General features: G+C 32.3%; 2 protein-coding genes across 2 annotated transcripts in view; both read left to right on the top strand.

Annotated features, from left to right (window-relative positions):
• Positions 1 to 8,904, top strand: part of LOC111703089 (serine/arginine repetitive matrix protein 2) — a 22,632-nt gene extending 13,728 nt beyond the window's left edge. The window contains exons 3-7 of the mRNA XM_023474949.1: positions 1,005 to 1,144; positions 2,952 to 3,057; positions 3,319 to 3,786; positions 5,264 to 5,280; positions 6,599 to 8,904. Coding sequence (XP_023330717.1) covers positions 1,005 to 1,144; positions 2,952 to 3,057; positions 3,319 to 3,786; positions 5,264 to 5,280; positions 6,599 to 8,075 — 2,208 coding nt within the window. The 3' untranslated portion in view covers positions 8,076 to 8,904. The remainder of the gene's footprint in view (positions 1 to 1,004; positions 1,145 to 2,951; positions 3,058 to 3,318; positions 3,787 to 5,263; positions 5,281 to 6,598) is intronic.
• A 2,073-nt stretch (positions 8,905 to 10,977) lies between these two features.
• On the top strand, positions 10,978 to 22,723 carry LOC111703103 (collagen and calcium-binding EGF domain-containing protein 1). The gene is made up of 12 exons (XM_023474964.1): positions 10,978 to 11,094; positions 12,926 to 12,990; positions 13,654 to 13,731; positions 14,466 to 14,507; positions 15,014 to 15,052; positions 16,199 to 16,298; positions 16,814 to 16,898; positions 18,919 to 19,017; positions 19,971 to 20,034; positions 20,876 to 21,027; positions 21,580 to 21,650; positions 22,300 to 22,723. Exons 1-12 carry the CDS (start codon positions 11,056 to 11,058, stop codon positions 22,555 to 22,557), a joined length of 1,092 nt encoding a protein of 363 aa, XP_023330732.1. The 5' UTR covers positions 10,978 to 11,055; the 3' UTR covers positions 22,558 to 22,723.
• The last annotated feature ends 3,139 nt before the right edge of the window (positions 22,724 to 25,862 follow it).

The raw sequence follows: 25,862 nt of genomic DNA on the forward strand, positions 1-25,862 counted from the left end.
ACTGTAGAATTTGTGTGACAGTTTTTGCCGTCGTTATTCCTACAGTAAACTAATTCTACAGTAAAATATAAAGTTTACTGTAGACTTTGTGTGACAGTTTTTGCCGTCGTTATTCCTACAGTAAACTAATTCTACAGTAAAATATAAAGTTTACTGTAGAATTTGTGTGACAGTTTTTGCCGTCGTTATTCCTACAGTAAACTAATTCTACAGTAAAATAATAAGTTAACTGTAGAATTTGTACGACATTTTTTGTCGTCATTATTAAAGATTTTAAAAAATGGATTCTCAAAAGGTATCCACTCTAATGGATGATTTTGCAAGTCGGCTTTGCGCTCAAACTCAGTAATTATACATCATTAAAATGTTTAAAATGTCTCAAATGAATCCTAAAAATTTCTCTCCACAATAGACTACATTCTCAGTTCAACTACCATACATTGCCGGTGTACTCCCTTTAAAGGTTTTTGAATGTAAATATTTACCATTTTTTTAAGATAATCCAAACTTTTATTAACTGAACAGATTTATTTAAATTGCATAGAGGAAGTATTTTTTACCTATCTATTTTAGATGTCTATCTATCTATCTATCTATTAACCTATCTATCTATTTATTTATCTACATTTCTATCTGTCTATCTCTCGAACCGTGTATTTATCTATCTAGAGCTCTCTACATATTTATTTATCAATCTTTTTAATGTTTTGTCATGTGTGTTAATAATACAAGTTAGATATAATTATCAAATAATAAATCTTATTATTTTAATATATAATTTTAAATAATAAATCTTATTATTTTAATATATAATTTTCAAATAATAAACAATATTTTTGGACACAAAAATTGGATGTGTGAGCAAACTTTTTCTGATTAATATTGGTATTATTATTTCTCATCATTATTAACTTTTCATATTATTATTATTACTTTTACATTATTATCAACATCATGATGATAATATGAAATACGTATTATTAATATTAATGTGATTATTTTAGGAGAATATAAAGCATTTTATCCCGAACAGTTCTCTCACCTGTGCAGTGCAAGAAGAAAGACCTAACTCTGATATAGTATCAGTAATCCTGCTCATTTATAACCCTGCTACATCCTGTCCTGTTCATGTACACAGCTATAGGTAGGAATCATTATATATGTACACATATATAGGTAGGGATCATTATATATGTACACAGAAATAGGTAGGGATCATTATATGTGTACACAGATATAGGTAGGGATCATTATATATGTACACAGAAATAGGTAGGGATCATTATATATGTACATAGATATAGGTAGGGATCATTTTAGTACACAGATATAGGTAGGGATCTTTATATATGTACACAGATATAGCTATGGATCATTTTATATGTACACAGCTATAGGCAGGGATCATTATATATGTACACAAATAAAGAAATGGATCATTATGTATGTACACAGCTATAGGTAGGGATCATTATATATGTACACAGATATAGGTAGGATCATTATATGTACACAGCTATAGGTAAGGATATATGTACACAGCTATACGTAGGGATCATTATATAATTACACAGCTATAGGTAGGGATCATTATATATGTACACAGATATAGGTAGAGATCATTATATGTACACAGATATAGGTAGGGATCATTATATATGTACACAGATATAGGTAGGACCATTATATGTACACAGCTATAGGTAGGATCATTATATGTACACAGCTTTAGGTAGGGATCATTAAATATGTACACAGATATAGGTAGGGATCATTATATATGTACACAGATATAGGTAGGGATCATTTTATGTACACAGATAAAGACAGGGATCATTATATATGTACACAGATAAAGGTAGGATCATTATATGTACACAGCTATAGGTAGGGATCATTATATATGTGCACAGATAAAGATAGGGATTATTATATATGTACACAGATATAGGTAGGATCATTATATGTACACAGATAAAGGTAGGATCATTATATGTACATAGCTATAGGTAGGGATCATTATATATGTACACAGAAAAAGATAGGGATTATTATATATGTACACAGATATAGGTAGGGATCAGTATATGTACACAGCTATAGGTTTGGAGCACTATATGTAAACAGATAGTGATCATTATATGTACACAGAAATAGGTAGGGATCAGTATATGTACATAAATAAAGGTAGGGATCATTATATATGTACACAGATATAGGTAGGGATTATTATATATGTACACAGATATAGGTAGGGATCATTATATATGTACACAGATAAAGGTAGGGATCAGTATATGTAAACAGATAAAGGTACACAGCAACAGCTTTTTCTGCTCTTCAAGCCCACTTTTTTATATTATTCCAACGTAAATTTTTTTCAAGCTAAATTTATTCCGTAAATTTTTGAATAATTAGAAATTTTTATAAAATTAGGAGAATGTTTTTTGTTAAAAACATATTAAGGGGGGGGGGATTATTAGTTTTACTACGGCTTAAAGATTTACGTTGCCTGAAAAACTAAAGGGTGTTCCTGATTTAAATTCGTAAATTTAAAGAGTCCCATCATTTATCCTTTAAATTGAGACTGTTTAAGATTTTGAAACCTTTCCCTTTAAGCTATAGTTCAGCCAAGTTAAGTTTTATGTCACGTTTTATGTCAGGACAGGGTTCAAGGATATTTCACCCCCGGGGAGTAAATAATTTTCTGGTTAATTCAATTCATTCTTACACAGAGTGTCATCCCATCTAATACTAGGAGTAGGAGTGTCATCCCATCTTATACTAGGAGTGGGAGTGTCATTCTATCTTATACTAGGAGTAGGAGTGTAATACTACCAATCCCCATATAAAACAAAATGTATTTGCTATATTAATGGGAAGTAATAATAAATTTCTTCAATAATTAAAGAATTAAATTTGATTTTCTAACTTTTCTACTTAATGTTTAGATGTGACTCCCCTGAGACAGCTTCACTGCTTCTGGCTCAGCTCAACCGGCTCATAGAGAAACCAGATAATCAGAAGAAGTTTCAGGAAATTGAAAATCGGCTACAGGTAAAAAACATTAAAAATCGGCTATGGGTGGAAAAAATGAAAATTGGCTAAGCAGAATAAAAAATCAGCAACAATTTTAATCATTATTGAAATTAAAGGCGCGCAAATAAAAAAAAAAGATGTTTCAATTCATATCCTGCTTGAACAGATTTAAAATTGGACCAAATAGAATTTATGAAACTGAACCAATTATGAAAATTTTTGTAGTTAATTATTGATAAAAATAATTTAATAATATTTTGAATAAATATTTTGTTACAGGAGAAAGGTCTGCTGCAGAGAAATAGTTCCAGTGCGGGAAGCTCTCGTCTAGGTTCAGATGGTCGAAGCCTAGGACGTGGATCAGACTCCGGGGCAGGATCAGACCGGGGTTCTCAGCTCAACCCTACGGATAGGATCGCGAGCATGTATGATAGTTTAGCTGCTGAGCTGCGTGAGAAGTTGACCGGAAAGGAACCTCTGCTGCTTCCTCCCCGGGACTATGATACTATGCATAGATCACAGGGGAATATTTTCGGGGAGCAAAGACGGAGTTTGGGGGCGGGGGCAGAGCCCCAGCAGACACCAGAGACGGGCTTAGAGAACTGCTCAGGGGACTCGAGTGGCATTGGGTCCGATTGCAATCCCTCCAGTCCGGTTCATGATCCGTCCAGTTCGGTTCATGATCCGTCCAGTCCGGTTCATGAACCAGTTTTTCACGGGGAATTTTCGTCATCAGGTAGATCCACGGCCTGCTCATAGATATGATTCTATCTACCCAAGGTACAAGTGCACGGAAAGTTAACTGCGGTCGCGTATAATCTGCATACATATAACTTTCCTTGCATTAGTACCTTGTATCTGAATTGTTCTGAACCAGCGTACATGTAATATTTTTGGATGGGCTTCACAGCTGATATAGCTAAGTGGACCCTAGATTTGTTGTGAAATTTTTAAAATCTTTCCATGGTGGTCTTATGGTTTCACTCTTACAAATTTTCATTCTGTTTATCGTTTATTCTTGAAAAATAACTTGTATCTTAAAAAATGTTAGAAAAGCAGTCCAGGGTTCAAAACAAAGTGTAGATGTGGGGAGTGTGGGCCCTGGAGTAAGAAGAAATATGATACTGTAACTAATATCGTGACAGGAGACGGCTAAATTTTACCAAGTTGACAAGTCCAGGGTCCAGTATCTAATGTACTGCATAATACCCCAGCGAGAAAATTGCAAAAAAAGTTATCTATGATACAGGGTCGAAACATGAAAGATTTTATTGAACGAAAAAAATGCAAAAAGTCTTTAATAACTATTACAGTATAGGGAAGAAGATTCACCGACAAAGGGTCAAACGACACAGGGTCAAACGACAAAGGGTCAAACGACAAAGGGTCAAACGACAAAGGGTCAAAAGTACGACAAAGGGTACCTTTGTCGGTGAATCGGGTAGAAGACATTCCAAATTATTTACCGACTGTCATGTTTCGTGGGACACCCTGTATAGATTTAGTCGGGTTCAATAAACAAACTATATATTTAAATACAAAACATAGATTTGTATCTAAAGTAAGAATTAAATCAACACTTAAATTTGTTGATTAACTTTAATTTCAGGACTAAGAAATAGACATTGAACTTTTTGGAATAATTTTCACGCGTAAAACCATTTTAGAAATAGTGCAACATAACTTTTACTCCTTAATATTTGCCTTGATATATAAGTGAATGAATTCTTATGATATTATTTAAAGCAAATAAAAACTAATCAATTATTCAGAAATGTATAATCCTTTTTGCCCTGCAAAAATACTACTTTACAAACTAGAAGCAACATTTAAAAAAGAAAAAAAATTAAAAAATTAAAAACTTCAAAAATAAGATAATAAAAAAATAAAAAAATAAAAAAATCAAATGAGCTCAATTAGCTTAATTTTTTTCTGAATCGTATTTAATTGAAAGCTTTATAATAGTTTTACATCGTAAACTACGGATGAGACTACAGAAACAAAACTTATTCAGTCTTTTTTCGGACATTTTGGGTCCCTGCAATAGTAAAGAAAATGAGCCTTTGCCGCCACAAACTCTGATTTTCTAATCCCTATATCTGATGACCTAAACCTTTGATATTTTAAAATTATATCTGTAGTTTGAAATATCTAAGGTATACGACAAAGACTCATGATTTATTAATTTATTTCTTTGCCAAATCATTAAGTATTTTATATAAAGACTATCTTAAAGAGACAGTAAGCGTGTATTTAAGTGACCCTCCAGGCGAAGACTACACGATTCAACCTTTGAAACCTTCATCTGATCAATAATGTGGAAGATGTTTCCAGTTTTCTAGATTTTAAATGTGTTCATTCTGATAATTTCCAAATGTTTTCCTGCAGTAGAAATGCGCAAGTCCCTTTGTAGAGAAACCGCAATTGATTTTTTAATGAATATGGATATCTATTCCATACTTGAATAGGGTATTGCAATTTTTTCATGGAGAGTCACTAAAATTACGCTTACTGTCCCTTTAAAGCAGATACTGGTCGTAATTTAAGCTTATATCTTTGTGAATTACACTGTAAATGTTAAATTTATGTGGTTTTCCGAATATAATTTTTCTATAAAAATGTGTGACCTGAAACATCTGTTATCAAAATGGTAAATTATAAGAAAATGCGGAAAGATCAATTTAGTTTTCATACGACAAGCAACAAGCAACACACCTATAATTAACTTATTTTATAAAACCGAAACGCTAATCACCATGCAGAGTACACGCCAAGGTTACTCTCGATGCGCTCCAATGTACGAAAAATGTCGTCTCCTAAGATACAGGGTGTCCCAAAAAACATGGGAATTCAGTGACGAATTCGATATCGTCTTTGATATGAATTAGCATTGTAATACCTAATTTAAAACCCATATAATTATTATGTCTGCTAGAGTTTATTTAATGAAAAGGGTAAAAGACTGTAAAGATGTGTCTATAATGTCTCCACAAGATGAACAGTGAAGAAGGACAAGTTACAGTAGGTATCACTATACTAAATCAAAGAATTATTTAAGAAGACGATATCGAATTCGTCACTGAATTCCCATGTTTTTTGGGACACCCTGTAGATAGATAAAAACCTAATATGACGTCACTGATTATAGAGGCGAGAGTGACGCCACATGAGGTTTTTTATCTATCTATCTTAGGAGACGACATTTTCCGTACATTGGAGCGAATCGAGAGTAACCAACCTTATTATACAACCTTGGTACACGAACAGACCATATGTTGTACATCAAGTTACTGGATCGATGATGGTCTCATGTTGCCTGGTGTGAAATATTGCCTGCAAATTGGTTTTAAGAAAACTCTAATCGTAATTGGTTTAATCACCTCTCAAGGTTGGACGTAATTAGGATTTGATGAATTTCATTTTTATAAAGTACAAAGTTTGAATTATGCCTTTTTCAGTTTTCTGATTTTGTTTAGCTTGTCTATTATCTATATAATAAAGCGCTTTGCTCATATATATGAATTAGCAATGTTTTTCAAAAAATATTTTAAAAAATAAGAGTGAAGGACGTATTGCTTCCTGAACCTGTTTGGACTGAAGATCCTAAACCTCTCTCCTCCAGGTTCTATCGGAGCAGTTCTCCGAGTAAAGTTAAACCAGAACCTCCAGACTGTCCAAGAAACAGGTTTAAAGGAGCCAAACAGCTGTTTCTGTCTCTAGAACGGAAGAAAGATAAGGTTATCGCCGAAAGATCTGTTTCTCCGCAGAGGAATCTCCAGGTGTCCAAGATACCTGCGACCAGGAAAGGACGGGAGAAGGAGAAGGTTTCCACTAGTTTGGAGAGAAAACAATTGGCCGGTCAGGATAGATGGTCCAGGTATGAGAAGGAGGCGACACCCGCCACTGAGGCCGAATCCCGGTGGCCAAAATCTGACCAAGATACCGGATACGTTTCCAGATATTCTAGAGATAAATCAAGAAGTCGAGATTTCGACGAGTCTCCACCGTCGACAAGTCGACCAAATATCTTTACAAAATCTGGGAAGAAAACCAGTCCAGACAATAAAGATAAATACACGAACAGACGCCTACCAAGGTTCTTATCACGAGAAACCCTTGAGTCGGATGGATATGACAAAATTGAGGAGTTTGAGGAACCTGATATTCAGAGACACAAGGTGAAGAGAAACCCGTCCCGGACCAGTCTGAAGCATGAATACAGAAGGGAGGAGAATATTGCTCCGGAGGGTCCTAGACGAGGGATGCTAAGACGGGAGATGACAGAGTTAGATTTGAAGGGATATCAGCAGCATGCCGGACTCCAGGACGGGTTCTCAAGAAAATATATTCCCCGGCAGGGACCAATCTGGACTGGGAAGGAAAGAGCTCTAAGTCCTTCACGCGCCCTAAGTCCAGTACGCGCACGAGATGGTGTGTTGGCAACAAAAGTTATAACTTCAGAGTACAGACGAGACGGAAGAGGTATCCCTCGAAGCCCAGATAGATATCCGTCCCTGGATCTTCGTAAGGACAAGAGACAGCCCGTGTTTGAGTCTGAGATAAGACGGATTGAACCTGGACAAGATTTCCGGAGAAGATCCTATCATGAACTCTCTGATATTGATAAACTTGATCCTGGACCCAGAAACTTCCAGCACTCAGGACGGAAGATTGCTCCTGAGCCTCTAGGACTGCCTACTCGGAGCTCTAGGACGACTACGACCTATAAACAAGTTGGGGAGCATCATAGATATCCAGGCCTAGACAGGGAGAACTCCAGACTCGGTCCAATGTCGTTAAAGCATTCAGGCGGTCTTCAGAGACAATTTGAACATATGCCAAACCGCCAATTTTCCTACGATCATCCGGCCAATATGCCGTTTAATCATCCGGCAAATCGTCCGTTTGACCATCCTGGTAATCGGCCGGCCATGTACCGACATAGTTACGCTGAAACCTCCTCCCCACCTAGCTTTGCGAGGGTGTCTCCTAGTCCTCTGGGTAGGTTTGGTATAGCATCACTGAAACCCTACTAGTCCTACCTACTCATGGAAACCAATTATCTTTATATATAAAGTTGTAATCTCTGTTTGTCTGTTTGTTTGTCCGATCATAACTCGGGAACCCCTAGACAGATTGCCTCTAATTTTGATTGGGGAAGTCGGGAAAGCCACGGGAATGTTCTATTGTTTTGAGATATTAAAACAAGTGGGTCCACCTTTATATGGAAAAATAGCTAAAATCGTATTTTACGACAAAGCGCGGGTAACCGGTGGGACTAATCATGACACCCCTGGGCAGAAAGTGGCTCAATGGTTTTTCAGATTATTTTAAATTGATTAAAACTAGTGTTTTTCTTCAAATTTTACCCGTGTCAGCTAGTTACCATTGCACCATTAAATGATGATTATTTTCTGAGACTTCCTATTTTTAAAGTATTTATATTTTGTGTTGATTTAAGTTTCAAAGAAATTATTACGAAATTTCCAGAGTAGAACCTGGGTTGAAATCCTCAATACAAAAATATTGCTGATCAACTGACTATTTTATTAGTATTTTTCAATACTCCTTTTCAAAATTTTAAATGAAATTTTCTTTTTATGAAAAGCAGGAATTTGTATTGGTTTTTTTACTGTGCTGAGAGATATGTACAATACATCGTATTTGTATGGAATGTTGATGTTTATTTCAATACTTAAGGAGTTTACAAGTAAACAACTTTCCTCCCTGTTCATGAATTTAAAAAAGAAACTTTGTCTAAAATTCACATTTCTTAAAAGATTTGTGTTCTGTAAACTCAAAGTTGATGTCGAAATTTTGCTCATTATTGGTATATTTTATTATTAGCATATTTTATTATTGTATTTGTTATTTTATTTTGTTATCGTTTATCTACTTGTGTGATTTTATTGTTATTTTGCTTGTATGAAAAATTAGAATTTAATTAAGAATTTTATAGTCTGTTAGTTTGAATATTTTAAATCATAATAAATCCGTGAATTATTTTAATTAAAAAAAAAATCAATTTTAAAACAATAAGTAATTTTGATCGTTCCTTTTCTGTTCCGTTCCGGCCCCTTTGAAAATATTTTTCCTAATAAAGAAATCATGAAGAGATTTTCTCTCTGAGAAACAACAATCAATTGAAAACCACGTTATAAATTGTGTATTTGTAACGGGGGGGGGGGAGGCAGTGGTACTCTCTGGGTGATTACCGAAATATTGGTAAATTGAACTTGCTTCCTTCCTTGGTCCTGGATGGATTTCTATAATCGATCAAAAATAAGAAGATCGAAATACAGGGCGGCCCAAAAAAAACAGGAATAATGGGTTTTTCAATCTTAAAAAAAGACTCGAAAATATGTTCATGAAAATAAACATATAATGATTATAAATGGGTTATTAAGTAAAAGTCAACTCTGAATATATTAAGTCAGGTAAATGATTGAGTTTTTAGTAATAACGTACATTTTTAAATCCTATATCTTTACAACCCAATGGTATAAACGTTTAATAGTTTAAACCTAGATTATTGGATCTAACACAATCCATAATTTGAAATATCAAAGGTCTACGATGTTGAATTGCAAAAATTTAGAAATTAAAAAATCTGAGTTTGTGACAAAACCTCAGTTATTTTACATCAACGTTACGTGATACCAATTTAATGGTTTTTATTTGAAAAATGGATTCACACCTAATAAAGGGTAATATATATGTCTATTGTCTGTAATCCTTGAATATTCTTTTATTTTAGGTCGGGTTCATGAATATACACTGACAATCTTTTCAAGTTTTGAATATCTTTTCTCTATCTATAAATATCTTTACGTCTTCTGTCCGTAATTTCCTTATATATCATTTTATTAGGGTATCAAAAGATGTTAAAACAGTAAATAACTAGCTTTTCCTTTTTAAAATCAAATTTGATTTTTTATGATTTTTAAATTTCTACATACTTCAGCATGAGAACCAAAAACTTTGGAATAAGAAAACAAATTTTAAACTCAAGTATTAGCTTTAAATAGTCCAATGGAAACAAGACACATACATTGTGCAATGTAAACAGACCCATTTCACTTAAGTGATTTGATAATCTACTATCAATTTTACTTGCTTCACAGCAACATAAAATACACTTAATTTTTGCTTCAATGTCGTCTTCCAATTCTAGAGTTATCTGGGATAGGGAAACCATAAAGAGAATTTTCTGTCATAGTCCAGAATATATTGGTTCAGATTCTTATCAAATTAAAGTTATGGAAGGCTGTTTTTTTTTTACAGTGATAACCAGAAAACTCTGGAATAGGAAGACGACCTTAAGAATCAAGATTATAACTTTAAAAAGTCCAATGAGAGCAAGACACATCAATTGTGCAGTGTAAACAGACCCATTTTACTAAATTAGTGATTTAAAAAGTGTCAAGAAAAATTCTTTGCTTTATAACAACATCAAATACACAAGTAATGCTGTAATGTCGTCTTTCTATTCCATTGTTTTCTGGTTATCACTGTAGTAAACTAAATTTATGCATGATACATAGATTCCCACGAAACATGACCGTTGGTGAATATTTTAAAATGTCTTCTTTCATAATTTGTTATAAGTTGTTTGATACCGAAAAGAATAATAAAAAATATTTCTTGGCAATCATATCATAATAAAATTGATTTCAAAGTAACATATATTTGAGTAAAAGATGTTTTAAAAACTGCAAAATAAGTAAATATTTTTATACAGTTTATGGAAGAAGACATACAAAAATATTCACCGACTGTCATGTTTCATGGGACACCCTGTATATATAGTATTCACATTTATATATATTTGTATATATTTGAATATATTATGTATATATTTGTATATATTTGTATTTGTATATACTACTTATGAGTCAATTGTTTTTAATTGATTCTCCCACTCTAGTTGTATTCAGAACTCCGTTGTCTACATTTCCTAATAATAATAATAATAAGAAAACATTTAAAGCTTAACTTCTTTTTGATTCTTTAGAAATGCATATCATCCAAATATTCTACTGTGTACTGTTCCAGGTGTATTTAACATTTTTTTTAATAAAAAATATAAAATCTGCTTTTATGAAAGAATAACCTTTGATATAGTAACAGCAATTGGAAACCCAGCATTGTCTGAAAATTTTATTAAATTCAGAGCTTTTAAAACACACTGAGAACATTCCCGTGGTTCTAACGAGTTTCTCAGTCAAAATTTGAGGCAAATCGTGTTAAGAAATTCATAATTGTTATGATCGGACATACAAACAAACAAACAGAGATTACTACTTTATCTACAGGGTTAACCACAAAGGATGAGATTGTAAAGACGACCTTAAACTCATAAAATAGGATGATTACAAGGTTAAATTAATTCGTTTGCCTTTTAATTTCCTATTTATTGGCGACGAAAAAAACCAGTTTAAAGTTGCTGAGAATCCTAAATATAAGGAAATAGACATTATAAATTCTGTACAGTCGTCTCTAAGGTCTCATCATTGTGGCTAACCCTGTACACAGATGAGAGAGCATTAACCATATAGAATACTAGAATAAATAGTAATCTTTGAATTCAAACTAGCAAATGTTAAACTTAAAGAAGAATGAAAACGCTTTCGCAGATTCCAACAATGAAGACGACTTTTATGTGTCCTATAACTGTTTTCCCGAAGAAACCGTTGATTCTTTTAATGTTGAAGTTTTAATATCAATCAAACCTAAAATTCAAAGTTATCGGTAGTAAATTAGTTAATGTACTCTATGAAAAAAAGTATATCTTCGCCGAAATTTCAAACCCCTTCAATTTCACAAAAATATGAAAGAACCTGTAAAATCATTCGTTGGGATGTTTAGAAAGATGAAAATTTCCCTGTATGATAATTGAAGGACTGCAGTATGGTTTTGGTGAATTATATTGACGTACTAAGCCTAGGGGTGTCAGAAATGATTTTTTTCGCATTTTTTTGAAAACGTCCAATAATCCTAAAAAAGTTTAATTTTGATAAAACTTTTTGTTCTGGATGATTACAAATATCTATCTAAAACTTTCTTAAACCGGCATATTTNAAAAATATGCCGGTTTAAGAAAGTTTTAGATAGATATTTGCAATCATCCAGAACAAAAAGTTTTATCAAAAATTAAACTTAAAAAGTTTTATAGAAGTTTTTAAAAATATGCAAAAAAAATTATTTCTGACACCCCTAGGCTTTGTACGCCAATATAATTCACCAAAACCATACTGCAGTCCTTCAATTATCATACAGGGAAATTTTCATCTTTCTAAACATCCCAACGAATGATTTTACAGGTTCTTTAAAAAATTTTTAAGAAAAATTTTTAATATAATTTATGCGACAAATGGTGTATTTGTCCTTTGGGGATGGTGTATTTTAGATTCTCGTTAAAATAGAAATAAAAATTTTGCTGATTGATTCAACCCCTCTTTATTTTTAAAGTAAAAATGAAGAGTTTTGAATTGCTTAAATGTCACGAAAAAAGTTTCTTCTATTCAAACAAAGACTAGAAATAGACAGTTTTCGCTGAATGATTTTAAAACCTTTTAAAATATTGTAGATACAAGAGAGAAACAAGTTTACAGTTGCATGAGAGAATCTTTAATATAAATAAACTGCACACAGTATTAATTCTGTACAATCGTCTTTTAGGTATAATCCTTTATGGGTAACCCCAGATGTCAAATATTTTAAATGGATCAAAAAGTTGTTCAGCGAGTCTAGCCTTTATCTTAAAGAAAAACCATTGTTAAAATACTTGAATCAGACTTGAACCAATTCTTAATTCTGGAAAGTGCGAATTAAAAGACGACATTTAATTCATCTTCCAAATCTTTAATGATGTTATTTTCAATAGGGAGTAGTTGGTTGGAAGACTCAGGATTTAGACGGAGTAATTTTAGATCAAGATAATTCTAGAAGGTTCCTATAAAATTTATTATATTTTTTTGTTTATAATAGTATCTTTTCAGTCAGTTCATTAACGGTTCATTACATGACACACATTTATCCATGGTGTTGTGAAAAGTTCAAATAGGTCGTCTTTAGCGCCTAGGCCCTTGATTTTAACTAACTAACTCTTTTATAGTTTTTGTAGCTCTAGACATGTACAATGTAGTTTAAGTTTTAGACGTCACTTGATCACCGATCACTTTAAGAAATATCTAAACCTCTTAATTATTTAGTTTAATGACGAAAGTTTGAAACATTTTCGTTATTTAATTGTTTGAAAAAACGATTCTCAAAACCTAACCAACCAAATGGATGATTTTGAACGACGACTTTGCGCTCAAACTCAGTAATTATACATTATTAAAACGTTTTATATGTCTCAAACGAATCCTAAAAAAATTCTTCTCATTCTCAGTTCAACAACCATATATATTGCCGGCCACTCCCTTTAAATGAAAATTAGCCATTTCTTAGAGTGTGGGACTAAAAACATTACATTTTATATTTTAACAATTGAATGTTCGCCCGAAATACTAGAAACTTTTAAAACATTATTATTGATAGTTAGAATTGGTTAAAATGTAAAGTAAAATTATGATTTGTTAAGAATTTATCAAGGTTTTTTTTTCTTAGTTCTGTTGTTGGAGATTACATGGCAGGATCCGCTACTGATGTGGTAGAATGCCCGGGCACCGGGGTTATTAGATCCAGGAATATTCAACAACTAGCTGAAGTGACCGACGTTGCCCGTGGAATTTTGGGAAAAAATCGATTTAAAAAAAAATAAATTTGTTAAAGCCAATGCTACCCCTGGAGTCTCATGGCCGTTCCCTCAAAAAAATTCAGCCCATTCGGTTAAGCCGTTTAACAATATAATCAACAATATATTCAACAATATATTTAACAATATATTCAACAATATATTCAACAATATATTCAACAATATACACTGAAACCCTTATTAACGAACACATCGAAAGAATTTATCAAATGTCGTCTTGACAATTTTTCAATGAGTTTTATACTACAGGGTGTCCCACGAAACATGACAGTATGCAGGACGACTTGAATGTCGTCTTGATTTTTGATATAATGTGCTGCGTTTATTTGTCAACCTAATTTTAGAAGTAAATTTCTAGAGATAATAATCACANATATATTCAACAATATATTCAACAATATATTCAACAATATATTCAACAATATATTCAACAATATATTCAACAATATATTCAACAATATATTCAACAATATATTCAACAGTATATTCAACAATATATTCAACAATATCTTCATCAATATATTCAACAATATATTCAAAAATATATTCAACAATATATTCAACCATTCTTACTCCCTCAACCTCTAATATTCTGAAACCTGCAACCTGAATCCTGATAAATATTTTGAATGTTTTGAATATTTTGAATATTTTGTCTGGACAGAGCTAGGTGCAGATCATCTGATCAATGGGTTGATTGTTACAGGCATAGACTATACAGTTTACCTATAAATTATTAAAAATACAGATAGAAAACTAGATGTCGTCTTTTCAAGATTTAGGTGTTTTTCGATCAAAATAAACCTGAGGCAGAAGCCCGAAGGAGTTACGCGCATCCATCCCGTGTTGAGTTACAAGGCAGAGAGAGAAAGCCTGTTCTAACTCCTTTGGGCTTCTGCATCAGGGTTATAATTGTGAACAAAAAACCCTAAATCTTGAAAAGACGACATCTAGTGTTTTATCTGCTCCTTGTCCTATTCGTCCTATATGCTTGAGACAAATATATATATTTTATTTGAACTGAGCTGAAAACTTTAGAATGGGATATCCTTAATCCCGATCGGTTAATTAATCTGGAGATTAATATCAGGAGGAGAACAAGCATTATTTAATCTCGAGATTAAGAAAAAGAGTGGATCAAGCATTAATCCCGATATCCACCATTCAAAAGTTCCCAGCTCTGATTTTATTTGTATAATCTGTGGATATCAGGGATACATGCTGTCCTGGATACACTCTAGTAGTTGGCAGGTAAAGGAATAAAACTGTGGAATACGAAAACGAATTTTATCTTTTCTTTGTGTATTTGATGTTGATAAGCAAAGTTTTAACAGGAGATTTAAAATCAATTTATTCAGTTTAATGGGTCTAATAGTATATTAAGCACAATATTCAGTTTTCACAGTTGATCATTTTGTATTGACCAGATTTATCTATAGTGTATAACATATACAGAGGATCCATGTGATCACCAGTATTGTAGATATGATCCCTAATACTGAACTATCCAGGTGTATACCAGATACAGGAGATCCATGGGATCCCTAATACTGAACTATCCAGGTGTATACCAGATACTGAAGATCCATGGGATCCCTAATACTGGACTATCCAGGTGTATACCAGATACTGAAGATCCATGGGATCCCTAATACTGGACTATCCAGGTGTATACCAGATACTGAAGATCCATGTGATCCCTAATACTGAACTATCCAGGTGTATACCAGATAGTGAAGATCCATGTGATACCTAATACTGAACTATCCAGGTGTATACCAGATACAGAAGATCCATGGTATCCCTAATACTGAACTGTCCAGGTGTATACCAGATACAGAAGATCCATGGGATCCCTAATACTGAACTATCCAGGTGTATACCAGAAACAGAAGATCCCTGTAATCCCCAGTATTGTAGGTGTGATACCTAATACTTGACTATCCAGGTGTATACCAGATACAGAAGATCCATGGGATCCCTAATACTGGATTAACGAGGTGTATACCAGATACTGAAGATCCCTGTAATCCCCAGTTTAGGTGTGATACCTAATACTTGACTATCCAGGTGTATACCAGATACAGAAGATCCATGGGATCCCTAATACTGGACTATCCAGGTGTATACCAGATACAGAAGATCCATGTATTCCCCTATTTTGTTTATTTGTTCTATAATACTGGATTATCTAGAGGTCTATACCAGATACAGAAGATCCATGTGATCCCTAATACTGGATTAACGAGGTTATACCAGATACAGGAGATCCCTGTAATCCCAGTTTTGTAGATATGATTTCTATAATACTGGATTATCGGGGTGTATACCAGATACAGAAGATCCCTGTAATCTCCAGTTTTGTAGATATAATTTCTATAATACTGGATTTTCTAGGTGTATCCCTGATACAGAAGATCCCTGTGATCCACAATTTGGTTTATGTGAACAACAGTGTTCGTTATACTTTGGTCGTGTTATCTGCACTTGTTATCAGGTATAATTTCTATTAAAACATGTTATCAGTTACTTGTTATCATGTTATGAGTAACATATGTTATCTGAAAGTTTTATTTGCTATTTAAATGTTCATGACGGAAATAATCTCAAGAACTCACAAGGATCAACCCAGACCAAAATATATTTTAAATAAATGTGGAACTAACATCGACTTAAATTACTCCAAAAGGTTTGGTCCATCATCATCACCGAATTTTTAATATTTATCATGTTATCAAGTTTTTGAAAAATAACTTTAACAAATCGTTCTTAAATCAAAATTTTAATCAACATCAGTTTTTCATAAATACATTCCTACATACAGTTACCCGGCCGTAAGACCCATAAGTCTGAAAGAACAAGATGACAGTGTTTGACTCAAGTTATAATTCTAAATAGTCCAATCAACATAAAACACAGCATTTGTGCACAGACCTCAAATGTCCATAAGATTGTATTAAATATCGTTTATATATTCCACAGAATTATGGTTTGTACTGTATTATATTTCAGGGATACTTGTTCAACAAGACTAAGCACTCCCTGGGTATATTCCCTGTGTGTGAGGATATAAACGAATGCACTGTATTAAACGGAGGTAAATAATAGCATAGAGCTACTGACAGTGTAACTTCAAGTGGCTCCTCTTTTATAAAGTGGTAGGCGATTATATTAATACAATTAAAACGACTTTTTTTCATTTAAGTTTTGATTGATTTTTTTTGAACTGCAAGTGTACAAGTAATCAAATATAAACTTTTTTAATTGACAGATTCTCTTGACTTCTCTGTTTATTGTTTATGTGTATCCAATACATGTTGTTTAATAGCTTAATATCAATCAAAAATGAAATCGAAAGTCGTCTTCATTATATTGATATAATCGCCTACCACTGTAGCATTATTAAAACCATTATTTTCTGATCAAGGATAACTAAGAGATATGATATACTAATTTTTCGAACTAAAATTTGATTATCTTTAATTGTGTTTCCTCTGTAAATATCTTCTTCAATATTACTCAGATAAGGATTAAAGGGAGCCGTTGTGAATCGGACATGGTGGGTAACTTTAAAGGGACTGTAAAGGAAAAATGAAAGGGGGTATACGCTGAAATCTAATCACTTTAGCTCTCGATCGCGACCCATGAAATTTTAATCTGAAGTTCTTTTCTCGTGAAATTGATATAAACTGGGTCAAATTTATACGAAAATTCATATTTTGTAATAGTACAGGGTGTCCCAATAAACATGGGAATTAAGTGAGTAGTGACGAATACGATATCGTCTTTTAAAATAATTATTTAATTTAGTATAGTGATACCTACTGAGAAAGCTGTAATCTGTAAGAGTTTTGTCTGCTATGTTCACATTTGTTTGTTTATGTTTTGACTGCATACGGTTGTACTTAGTAAAACAAGAAAATTACAGTATACTAACAGAGTAAACTTGTCAGTCTTCACTGTTCATCTTGCGGAGACATTACGAACACATCTTTACAGTCTTTTACCCTTTTCATAAAATAAGCTCTAGCAGACATAACAATATTATGGGTTTTGAAATTAGGTATTACAATGCTAATTCATAACTAAGACGATATCCAATTCGTCAATGAATTCCCATGTTTTTTGGGACACCCTGTAGGTTTAAACAGATCATATTCAGCAAATATGCAACCAATCTAAAAAGGAAGATATTCCAGAGAAACCTAAATTAATTTTGACTGCAACTTATGGAACTATTTTTAAAAAATTTTGTCTCATTTTCAACAAAAAAGAAGGACGTCTACATTTTAGAAAGCTCAGATGACCATAGTATTTTTGAATCAGATTCAGATAATAACTTTTGAAGTCTCTTTTAAGGTTTAATTCAGATGTTCATTATTACGTCGCGTACTCTGTATAAAAGCGTTAAATATGACTAATTATTTTACGATTCAAATATGTATTCATTTAAGACAATTTATGCAAGATTTTTTCTTTTGTATTACAAAAATGCGATTTACATAAATGATACATAATTGTTAAATAGTTTTTTACAGCACATTGGTCGAGTATGTTTTAACAGTTAAAAGATTTGAGTGCTTGTCACACACACTGATTTTCTAATTGCAACCCAATGTCATTGACCTTTGATATTTCAAACTATGAATTATATAAGATCAAATAATCAAAGTTTGAAATATCAAAGCTTTACACTATCAGGTATCAAATATATAATTGGATTAAAAAATTAGAGTTTGTGACAAAAACTCATTTCCTTTGTGTTCATTTTTGCCCAAGGAAAAACGCTCGATCTTAATAAAAGTAATTATTTATATTCCTTTGGTATTAAATACAATAAAATTACAATAAAATACTAATTTAATAACTAAATTTATAAGAAATGTGTTGGTGCACATTTTTATCACATCATATTCAGGTGTAATAACTTTGAAATGATGAAGTTCTAATGTTAAAAAAGTTTGGGCTTACAGTGTACAGATTTTTGATGAACTTCGATATATATGATGAAGTTTAAACTTTTAAAACAGTTTTCAGAATTATAGTTTAGAATATATTAAAAAAGGAGAACCTCTTGCTGAGAATTTCTGAATATTGATATACATTTTAAATTTAAGGTTGTGAAGAAGAATGTATAAACACTATGGGAGGAAAGGAATGTGTTTGCTCAGATGGATTTCAACTTGGTGATGATCTAACCTCATGTGTTCAAAAAGGTAAATTAAAAAGTAGATAACAACATTGTATCCGTATCTTAAATGAAAATAACTGCAAACTTGTAAGAAGGAGAAAGTAAAAATGACATTATTGCTACGACTTTGTGATCTTGTAGCTCCTCTATAGTTTTAATTTTACACACAATTAGTTTTCCGGTTCCAAGAAATTTGAAACATTTTTGTTCTTCTCAATAGCTCTTCACGGAGAGAAGTTATAATTGAAATCCAATTCTAATGAAAAAGACCCGGAATCAATTTACAATTAATCAGACGGCTTTACAATCTAATTTTACAAATATGATTGATGAAACGAAAATAAAAAAATAGCCCTAGTCCTGCCATTTCCATAATGTGGTCTGCCTTTTTTGAGCATTTAGAATTGCCAGAGATATACAGGATGACCCAAAAAAAACTTCAAGGATTAGGACTTTTTAGCGCCTTTAATCCTTTGAAATTACTCAAAAATGTGCCCAAGCATACAGTTTTTGATTTTAGAAGGAGTCATAAAGGTAAGTTTTTGTCGTCCGATTCTTCTATTTGGTGTGCATAAAACAATGTCGAATATTTAAAAATCTCTCTGCTAACTTTAGTTAACCAATATTGCTTCTGAAATCCAAGGTGCATTTAAAAAAGTACACTGGGAAAATGTTGAAAAATAGATATTTTCATTTTTAACAAATATTAACATGTGACACATGTTATTACATCGATTTTTCTATGGCATTTCAGAAAAAAATCTTTTTGAGGTGCAGTTTTCTTTCTATTGACTATTTTTAATTAAGTTAAAAGATTGAGCATTCAAGTGTAAGCCGTTTTTAAAATATTGACAAAAACACAAGGGGGGGGGGGTTGGAAAACACCCCCCCCTCCTCCCAAATTATAAAAGTGTTAATTAAGATTATACGACCTGCAAAAAAAAAAAAATATTAAAATAAGAAGTCTTTATCGTTTAGATTCCACAGCTGGAAGTATTGGGGAAACAAGTCATGCTTTCCGACCACGGCCAGCTGTAAACAGGTTTTTTATTAGGCTTTTATCTTTTAGCAGACTTTTCTCTTATACTAGACTTTTATCTTATACTTATAGGCTTTTATCTTTTACTAGGCTTTTTTCTTTTAACAGGCTTTTTATCTTTTACTAGACTTTTATCTTATACTAGACTTTTATCTTATACTAGACTTTTATCTTTTACTAGGCTTTTTATCTTTTATTAGACTTTTTAGTAGACTTTTATCTTTTACTAGACTTTTATCTTTTACTAGGTTTGTTATCTTTTAGTAGACTTTTATCTTTTACTAGACTTTTATCTTTTACTAGGTTTGTTATCTTTTAGTAGACTTTTATTATTTACTAGACTTTTATCTTTTACTAGACTTTTATCTTTTCCTAGTCTTTTATCTTTTACCAGGCTTTTATCTTTTACTATACTTTTATCTTTTACTAGACTTTTATCTTTTACTATACTTTTATCTTTTACTAGACTTTTATCTTTTACTAGACTTTTTATCTTTTAGTAGAATTTTATCTTATACTAGACTTTTATCTTTTACAAGTCTTTTATTTTTTCCTAGTCTTTTATCTTTTCCTAGTCTTTTATCTTTTACGAGGCTTTTATCTTTTACTAGTCTTTTATCTTTTATTAGATACAAGGAAGTTCAAATATATATACTTTGCTTGTCTTGCTGTTTCTTTGTTTGTATCCAATAAACGTCAAACCGGAAAAACCAATCAAACCTTAATTTTGTGGCATGTCCAATTTACAACGAGACCCTTTGTATTTTTAAGCAATTTTTCTTGGTTGGCACTGCCAAAAGTATGTGAGAATTTTTTTTTTAACTTGATAAATGTTGTTTTTCAGATTGCAGCAGACAGTTGACGGACTAGAGGAGAAATTTAGAGCTTTAAACACAGCGATTAAACTTTATAGTTTTGCAGGAGGTTCGCCAGGACCTGCTGGACCAGAGGGACCTCCTGGTCCTTCAGGACCTAGAGGGTTCCCAGGAGCACCAGGTATAGTTTTGCAGGAGGTTCTCCTGGTCCTGCTGGACCAGAGGGACGTCCTGGTCCTATATGACCCAGAGGGTTCCCAGGAGCACCAGGTATAGGTTTGCAGAAGGTTCTCCTGGACCTATTGGACCAGAGGGTCCGCCTGGTCCTGCAGGACCTATAGAGGGTTTCCAGGAGCATAGGTATAGTTTTGCAGAAGGTTCTCCTGGACCTATTGGACCAGAGGGTCCGCCTGGTCCTGCAGGACCTATTGAGGGTTTCCAGGAGCATAGGTATAGTTTTGCAGTGAAGGTTGTGCTGGACCTACTGGACCAGAGGGACCACCAGGGCTTATAGGAAAAAAATAGTTCAAAGTTCATTGTTCATTGTATATTTATATTTTTATATTGTTTTTTTCCATTAAAGCATTGTGTAATGGAGATTGCATAATTTATTATTCATTATTCATTGCCTGTTGTCTATTATTTTTTCATTGTCCATTTGTCATTGTTGTAAATTGTTCATTGTTATAGTTTGTCTTTTGTCCTTTATAAATAAGTTTATTTGCTTGACTAGGAACTGGTGGTATAGATACTGAAGTAGACAGTGAGATGGACAGTTATCAACTAGTAGGAATGGGAGACAAGGAAAGGTTTATCCAAAACAAGATCTTTTAAATTTAGCTTAAAGAAACTAAAAACACAATGCAAACTTCAACATTTTTAATAATTTATCTTTGCAATCTGATGAATCAAACCTTTTTTATTTCAAACTATGACTGATTGATCGAATAAATTAGATAAAACATAAGGTTTCACAGATTATCACATAATTTCAGAATTAAAAAGCATTTTTCTTTTAGTTTTTGCAGGTTAAAAGAACGTTTAACTTAATTAAAAGTGACTCTTTATTCATTGAATGACAAATTCGATTCACCCTTAGATGATTTGTCTCATCAGGAATAAATGAGCTATTCTATATTTCTCTTTTTGAACAAACTGAGTATTTCCTATTGTGGTTTCTTTACAAAAAATAATGGAGTTAATTGTCAGCATCAAACACTTTTCAATTAAGTTTGAAAAACGAAGATATCTTCCACGGTATTGATTAAAGGGTCCTTATGACCCTCTTTAAATGGAGGGACACTTGAAATTGCAACGACAGTCCTTTTAATTCTAAAAAATAGTGTAATAATAAATGATAACTTTTTTGATGACTGGCCTTATATTTCTTATATTTTAAGAAACGAAAAAAATGGTTTAAAAAAGTGAAATTCTTTGATAAACCCTGTTAAAGGAGAATTTTTGTAAGTGTACCCGAGGTCCTGTCGGGGCCCCCGGAGCCCCTGGAGAGAAGGGTCCTCAGGGGCCCAGGGGGGAGTCAGGGATACCAGGACAGAAGGGGGAGGAGGCATCATTTGATTTCTTGATGCTGATTATTGCTGACCTGAGGAGGGATATTGTTGAACTCCAAGAAAGGGTGAATGGAGGTCAGGCGGCTATAACCGGAGGTCGGCAAGCGATCAACAGAAAAACTGCATCACAAAACAATTGAAAATTTTTTTTTAATTAAAAAAATTAATATTTTAAAATTTTTTTAAAAGATTTCAGACAAAGTCACAAAAATCAGACCTTTAACTTGAATGGTTAGGGTGCAAGGGAGGGTTTTTAAACAAGTTCAAAAAGTATGTAGAAAAAATTTCAAAAGTAGTTATTTTTAATTTTAACAAATATAAGCATATGACACATTTTCTTGTATTTAATTTTCAAAGGCTTTTAAAATATATAAATCTTAGCCCTGCAGCTTAATTAATAAAATAGTTATTAACAATTTCTGATTTTTTTGAAACACCGAACCGCTGTTTTACCGTCCTCAACCCTACCTAATACATCAAAAAAAAATTTGTTTAGCTAAATTTGTTCACAACTATTAAATTGAAAAAAGTGAAACCATGGTCACTTTTTTGTGTGCAAGAAGTAATGATTTAAGTAATTTATATTTTACGGTTTAGAAAACTATGCTCTTAAATATATTTCAAAGTTAGGAAAATTGTAAATAAATGTAGTGAAACTGCCACCTTAAATAGACAGACATAAACTGCAAGAAATTATTATCAGAAGAAACCACAGGGGTGGGGGGTGGAGACCCCCCCCCCCCGAATTGTGACAGGGATCGGAGAATGTTTAAGATTTTGAAATGTGTAAACTGGAAATGGTTTTATTAGAAATCAAAATTGAGAAAAAATAAAGAAAATAAAGAAAGTAAAAATGAGATGGGAAAGCAAGCTGAAAAGAGGAGAAACTCAGACGAAAGACGACCAAAAATCCGGGAATTTTACTCTCGTAAAATTATAATTTATTTGGCTCAGAGGTTTCGAGCAACCTGATATAGGTCATTCGAGGGGGGGGGGGTCTAACTTTCAGCCCCCTATAGCCCCTATGTATGGCCCTTACCATATATCTGTTTATTGTATAACCTTCAACCTAAGATTGTGCTTGTTCCAATGATTTTAGAAGAGGGAATGTACAAGTTAAAATCCTTCTCTCCAAAATCCCTGGCAAATTTGATTTTTTTTCAAAAATAACAAAAACAAATTTTACTTTATTTTTTTAAGAAATTTTTTCTATACCATTGTAGATTTATGCCATAGAGATTTACAAATGGAAATAATTCAATTAAAACCAAAACCATAAATAAACTAAAAAGTTTTACAAACATTTTAAATCAGGAATATTTCTGATTAAAAATTAAAAGTTACAAATAAATATAATTTAAGATTTATGACAGATTGTTACAGGGTTACCCACAAAGGATGAGACTTTAGGGCTCAGTAATATAATATATATATAGATATAATTACAAAAGATATTTAATTATAAAATATATAATGACAAAGCATATAATTACATATGATATAAGTAACATAAGATATAAAGTACAAAAGATATATTTACTCTGTAGAGGAACCAGGATGTCCGATATTTGCTCTAGGCCTAGTCCAAACTATAATATATAAACAAGATTTGACTCCAAGCATGATTTTCCCTCGTTTTTTATTTACTTAAAAAATTGTATTTTTTAAAGTTTAAAAGTTTGATGCAAACCTAAAACTATGGGTATATTTTCGTAAATTTTATACCAAGTAATTTTACTAATATTTTAGGTTTTTACTTAAAAAATTCTTACGTATTTTTCGGATTTTTCTTTACTTAAAAAATTGTTTTCTTAAGAGTTGAATAGTTTGAGTCAATATATTAACAAAACCTCAACTGCACAAAAATGCATTTTTAAGTTAGAATTTAAAAATATTTTATGACTTTTCAAGAAAATTGTAAAAAATTTAATGCAAACATTTTGGTAAATACAATGTTTCAAAATTTCTATCATTTTGGAGTAAATTGGTGTTTTGATTAGAATTAACGTCAGTAAATTCTCGATTTTTTGATCAATATAGAAGTTCTACTTTAACAGTTTTAGAACAGGTATAATGGTAAGTGTATGAAGTATAACAGATATTGAATACGTAATATGTTGAAAAGACAGACAAAATTCTTATATGAATGTTGATGTAGATGGATATTGGATACAGATGAAGGAATGATGATGGTGTGAATTTGTGAAGAAGAATATTGGAATGGATTGAAAATATTTGATATCTATGAATGGATTTAAGAAATTTGTGGAATTAGTTGAATAGATATGAAGGAACAATGTGCATGCAAAATTATAGTCATCTTCTAACATTTTGATTTTAGAACTTGAATATGCCTTAAAAATACGTATTTTACGAATAGGTAAAACCTATAAATTCCAAAAATTAAGAAATGTTAGAATTTTTTCAAACCGAAATCAATGTATAGGAAAAACCTAAAAATTCCTGATTTAGGTCTTTTATGTACGCATTTTTACGTAATTGTCATTTACATATTTTTGATATAAAATACGTATTTTCACTAAGGAAATGCTTACAAAAATATGTATTATAGTATATGAATAAAAATCAATAAAGCAATGCACTGAGTTTCTCAAATATTCGACGAGTCGGTTTTTCTTACAATATATTTATATACAAAAGATACAAACTTTAAATCGAACGATACTAATACAAACTAAATGTTATGAATCTAATCAGTTCTATCAAACAGGAGACATTTTACATTTGCATTTTCATCGTCTCACTTATACAAATTAAATATTGTTAATCAAATTAGTTTCATCAAATAGGGGAATTCTTCAAGGGAACCTTAATTCAAGGGAGCTGAATCACAACTGTCTTTTTTCCCTCTATTTCGCTCCACCCTTATTTCGCATTCTACCCCACGCCCTGTGAGCTGGCCGGCCAGCTCCCCAGCTCCCGGGTTTGGAGATAACGGATTTCTCCGCGTGGCTTGGGTTAAATATAGAAACCAAACATAAACAAGAAAACCCGTTAAATATCAGTAAAAGGTGGGGGGGAGGCAAAATGGGGTTGAGTGCGAACGAAGGGTAAAAATAACTGACAAACAAAATGCTATTTACAGTTGCAGGAAAGATCAAAACATCATTTTCCTGCTACAGTATGTCATACATATGGAAAATATGTATGAATACATATTCCAAACCTAAAAATACGTATATATACGAATGTCACACGTATTTATAGGTTTTTCGGTTTTGACCTATCAAAACTATTAATCCGACCTATACAAGAAGTGTAAATCCAGCCTACAAAAGTGTACATCCGACCTAAAAATGATGACCATCCGAATCACGTACAATTGTGTAAATCCAACCTACTAAAATGATGACCATCCCAACAAACAAAACACAGGTTTTCAACGAGATTAGCATAATGGAGAACTGGTTGATAATTCACGTAA

This window comes from Eurytemora carolleeae, unplaced genomic scaffold (genome assembly GCF_000591075.1).
Source record: "Eurytemora carolleeae unplaced genomic scaffold, Eaff_2.0 scaffold523, whole genome shotgun sequence".
Taxonomy (NCBI): Eukaryota; Metazoa; Arthropoda; class Copepoda; order Calanoida; family Temoridae; genus Eurytemora; species Eurytemora carolleeae.

Excerpts from the sequence above, each read along its gene's own strand:
- LOC111703103 (XM_023474964.1), top strand. The coding sequence starts at position 11,056 with ATGCATATCATCCAAATATTCTACTGTGTACTGTTCCAG. Across the intron at positions 16,299-16,813 it reads TTATCTGCACTTGTTATCAG|GGATACTTGTTCAACAAGAC; the intron begins GTATAATTTCTA and ends ATTATATTTCAG. Across the intron at positions 21,651-22,299 it reads TAGTAGGAATGGGAGACAAG|GAGAATTTTTGTAAGTGTAC; the intron begins GAAAGGTTTATC and ends ACCCTGTTAAAG.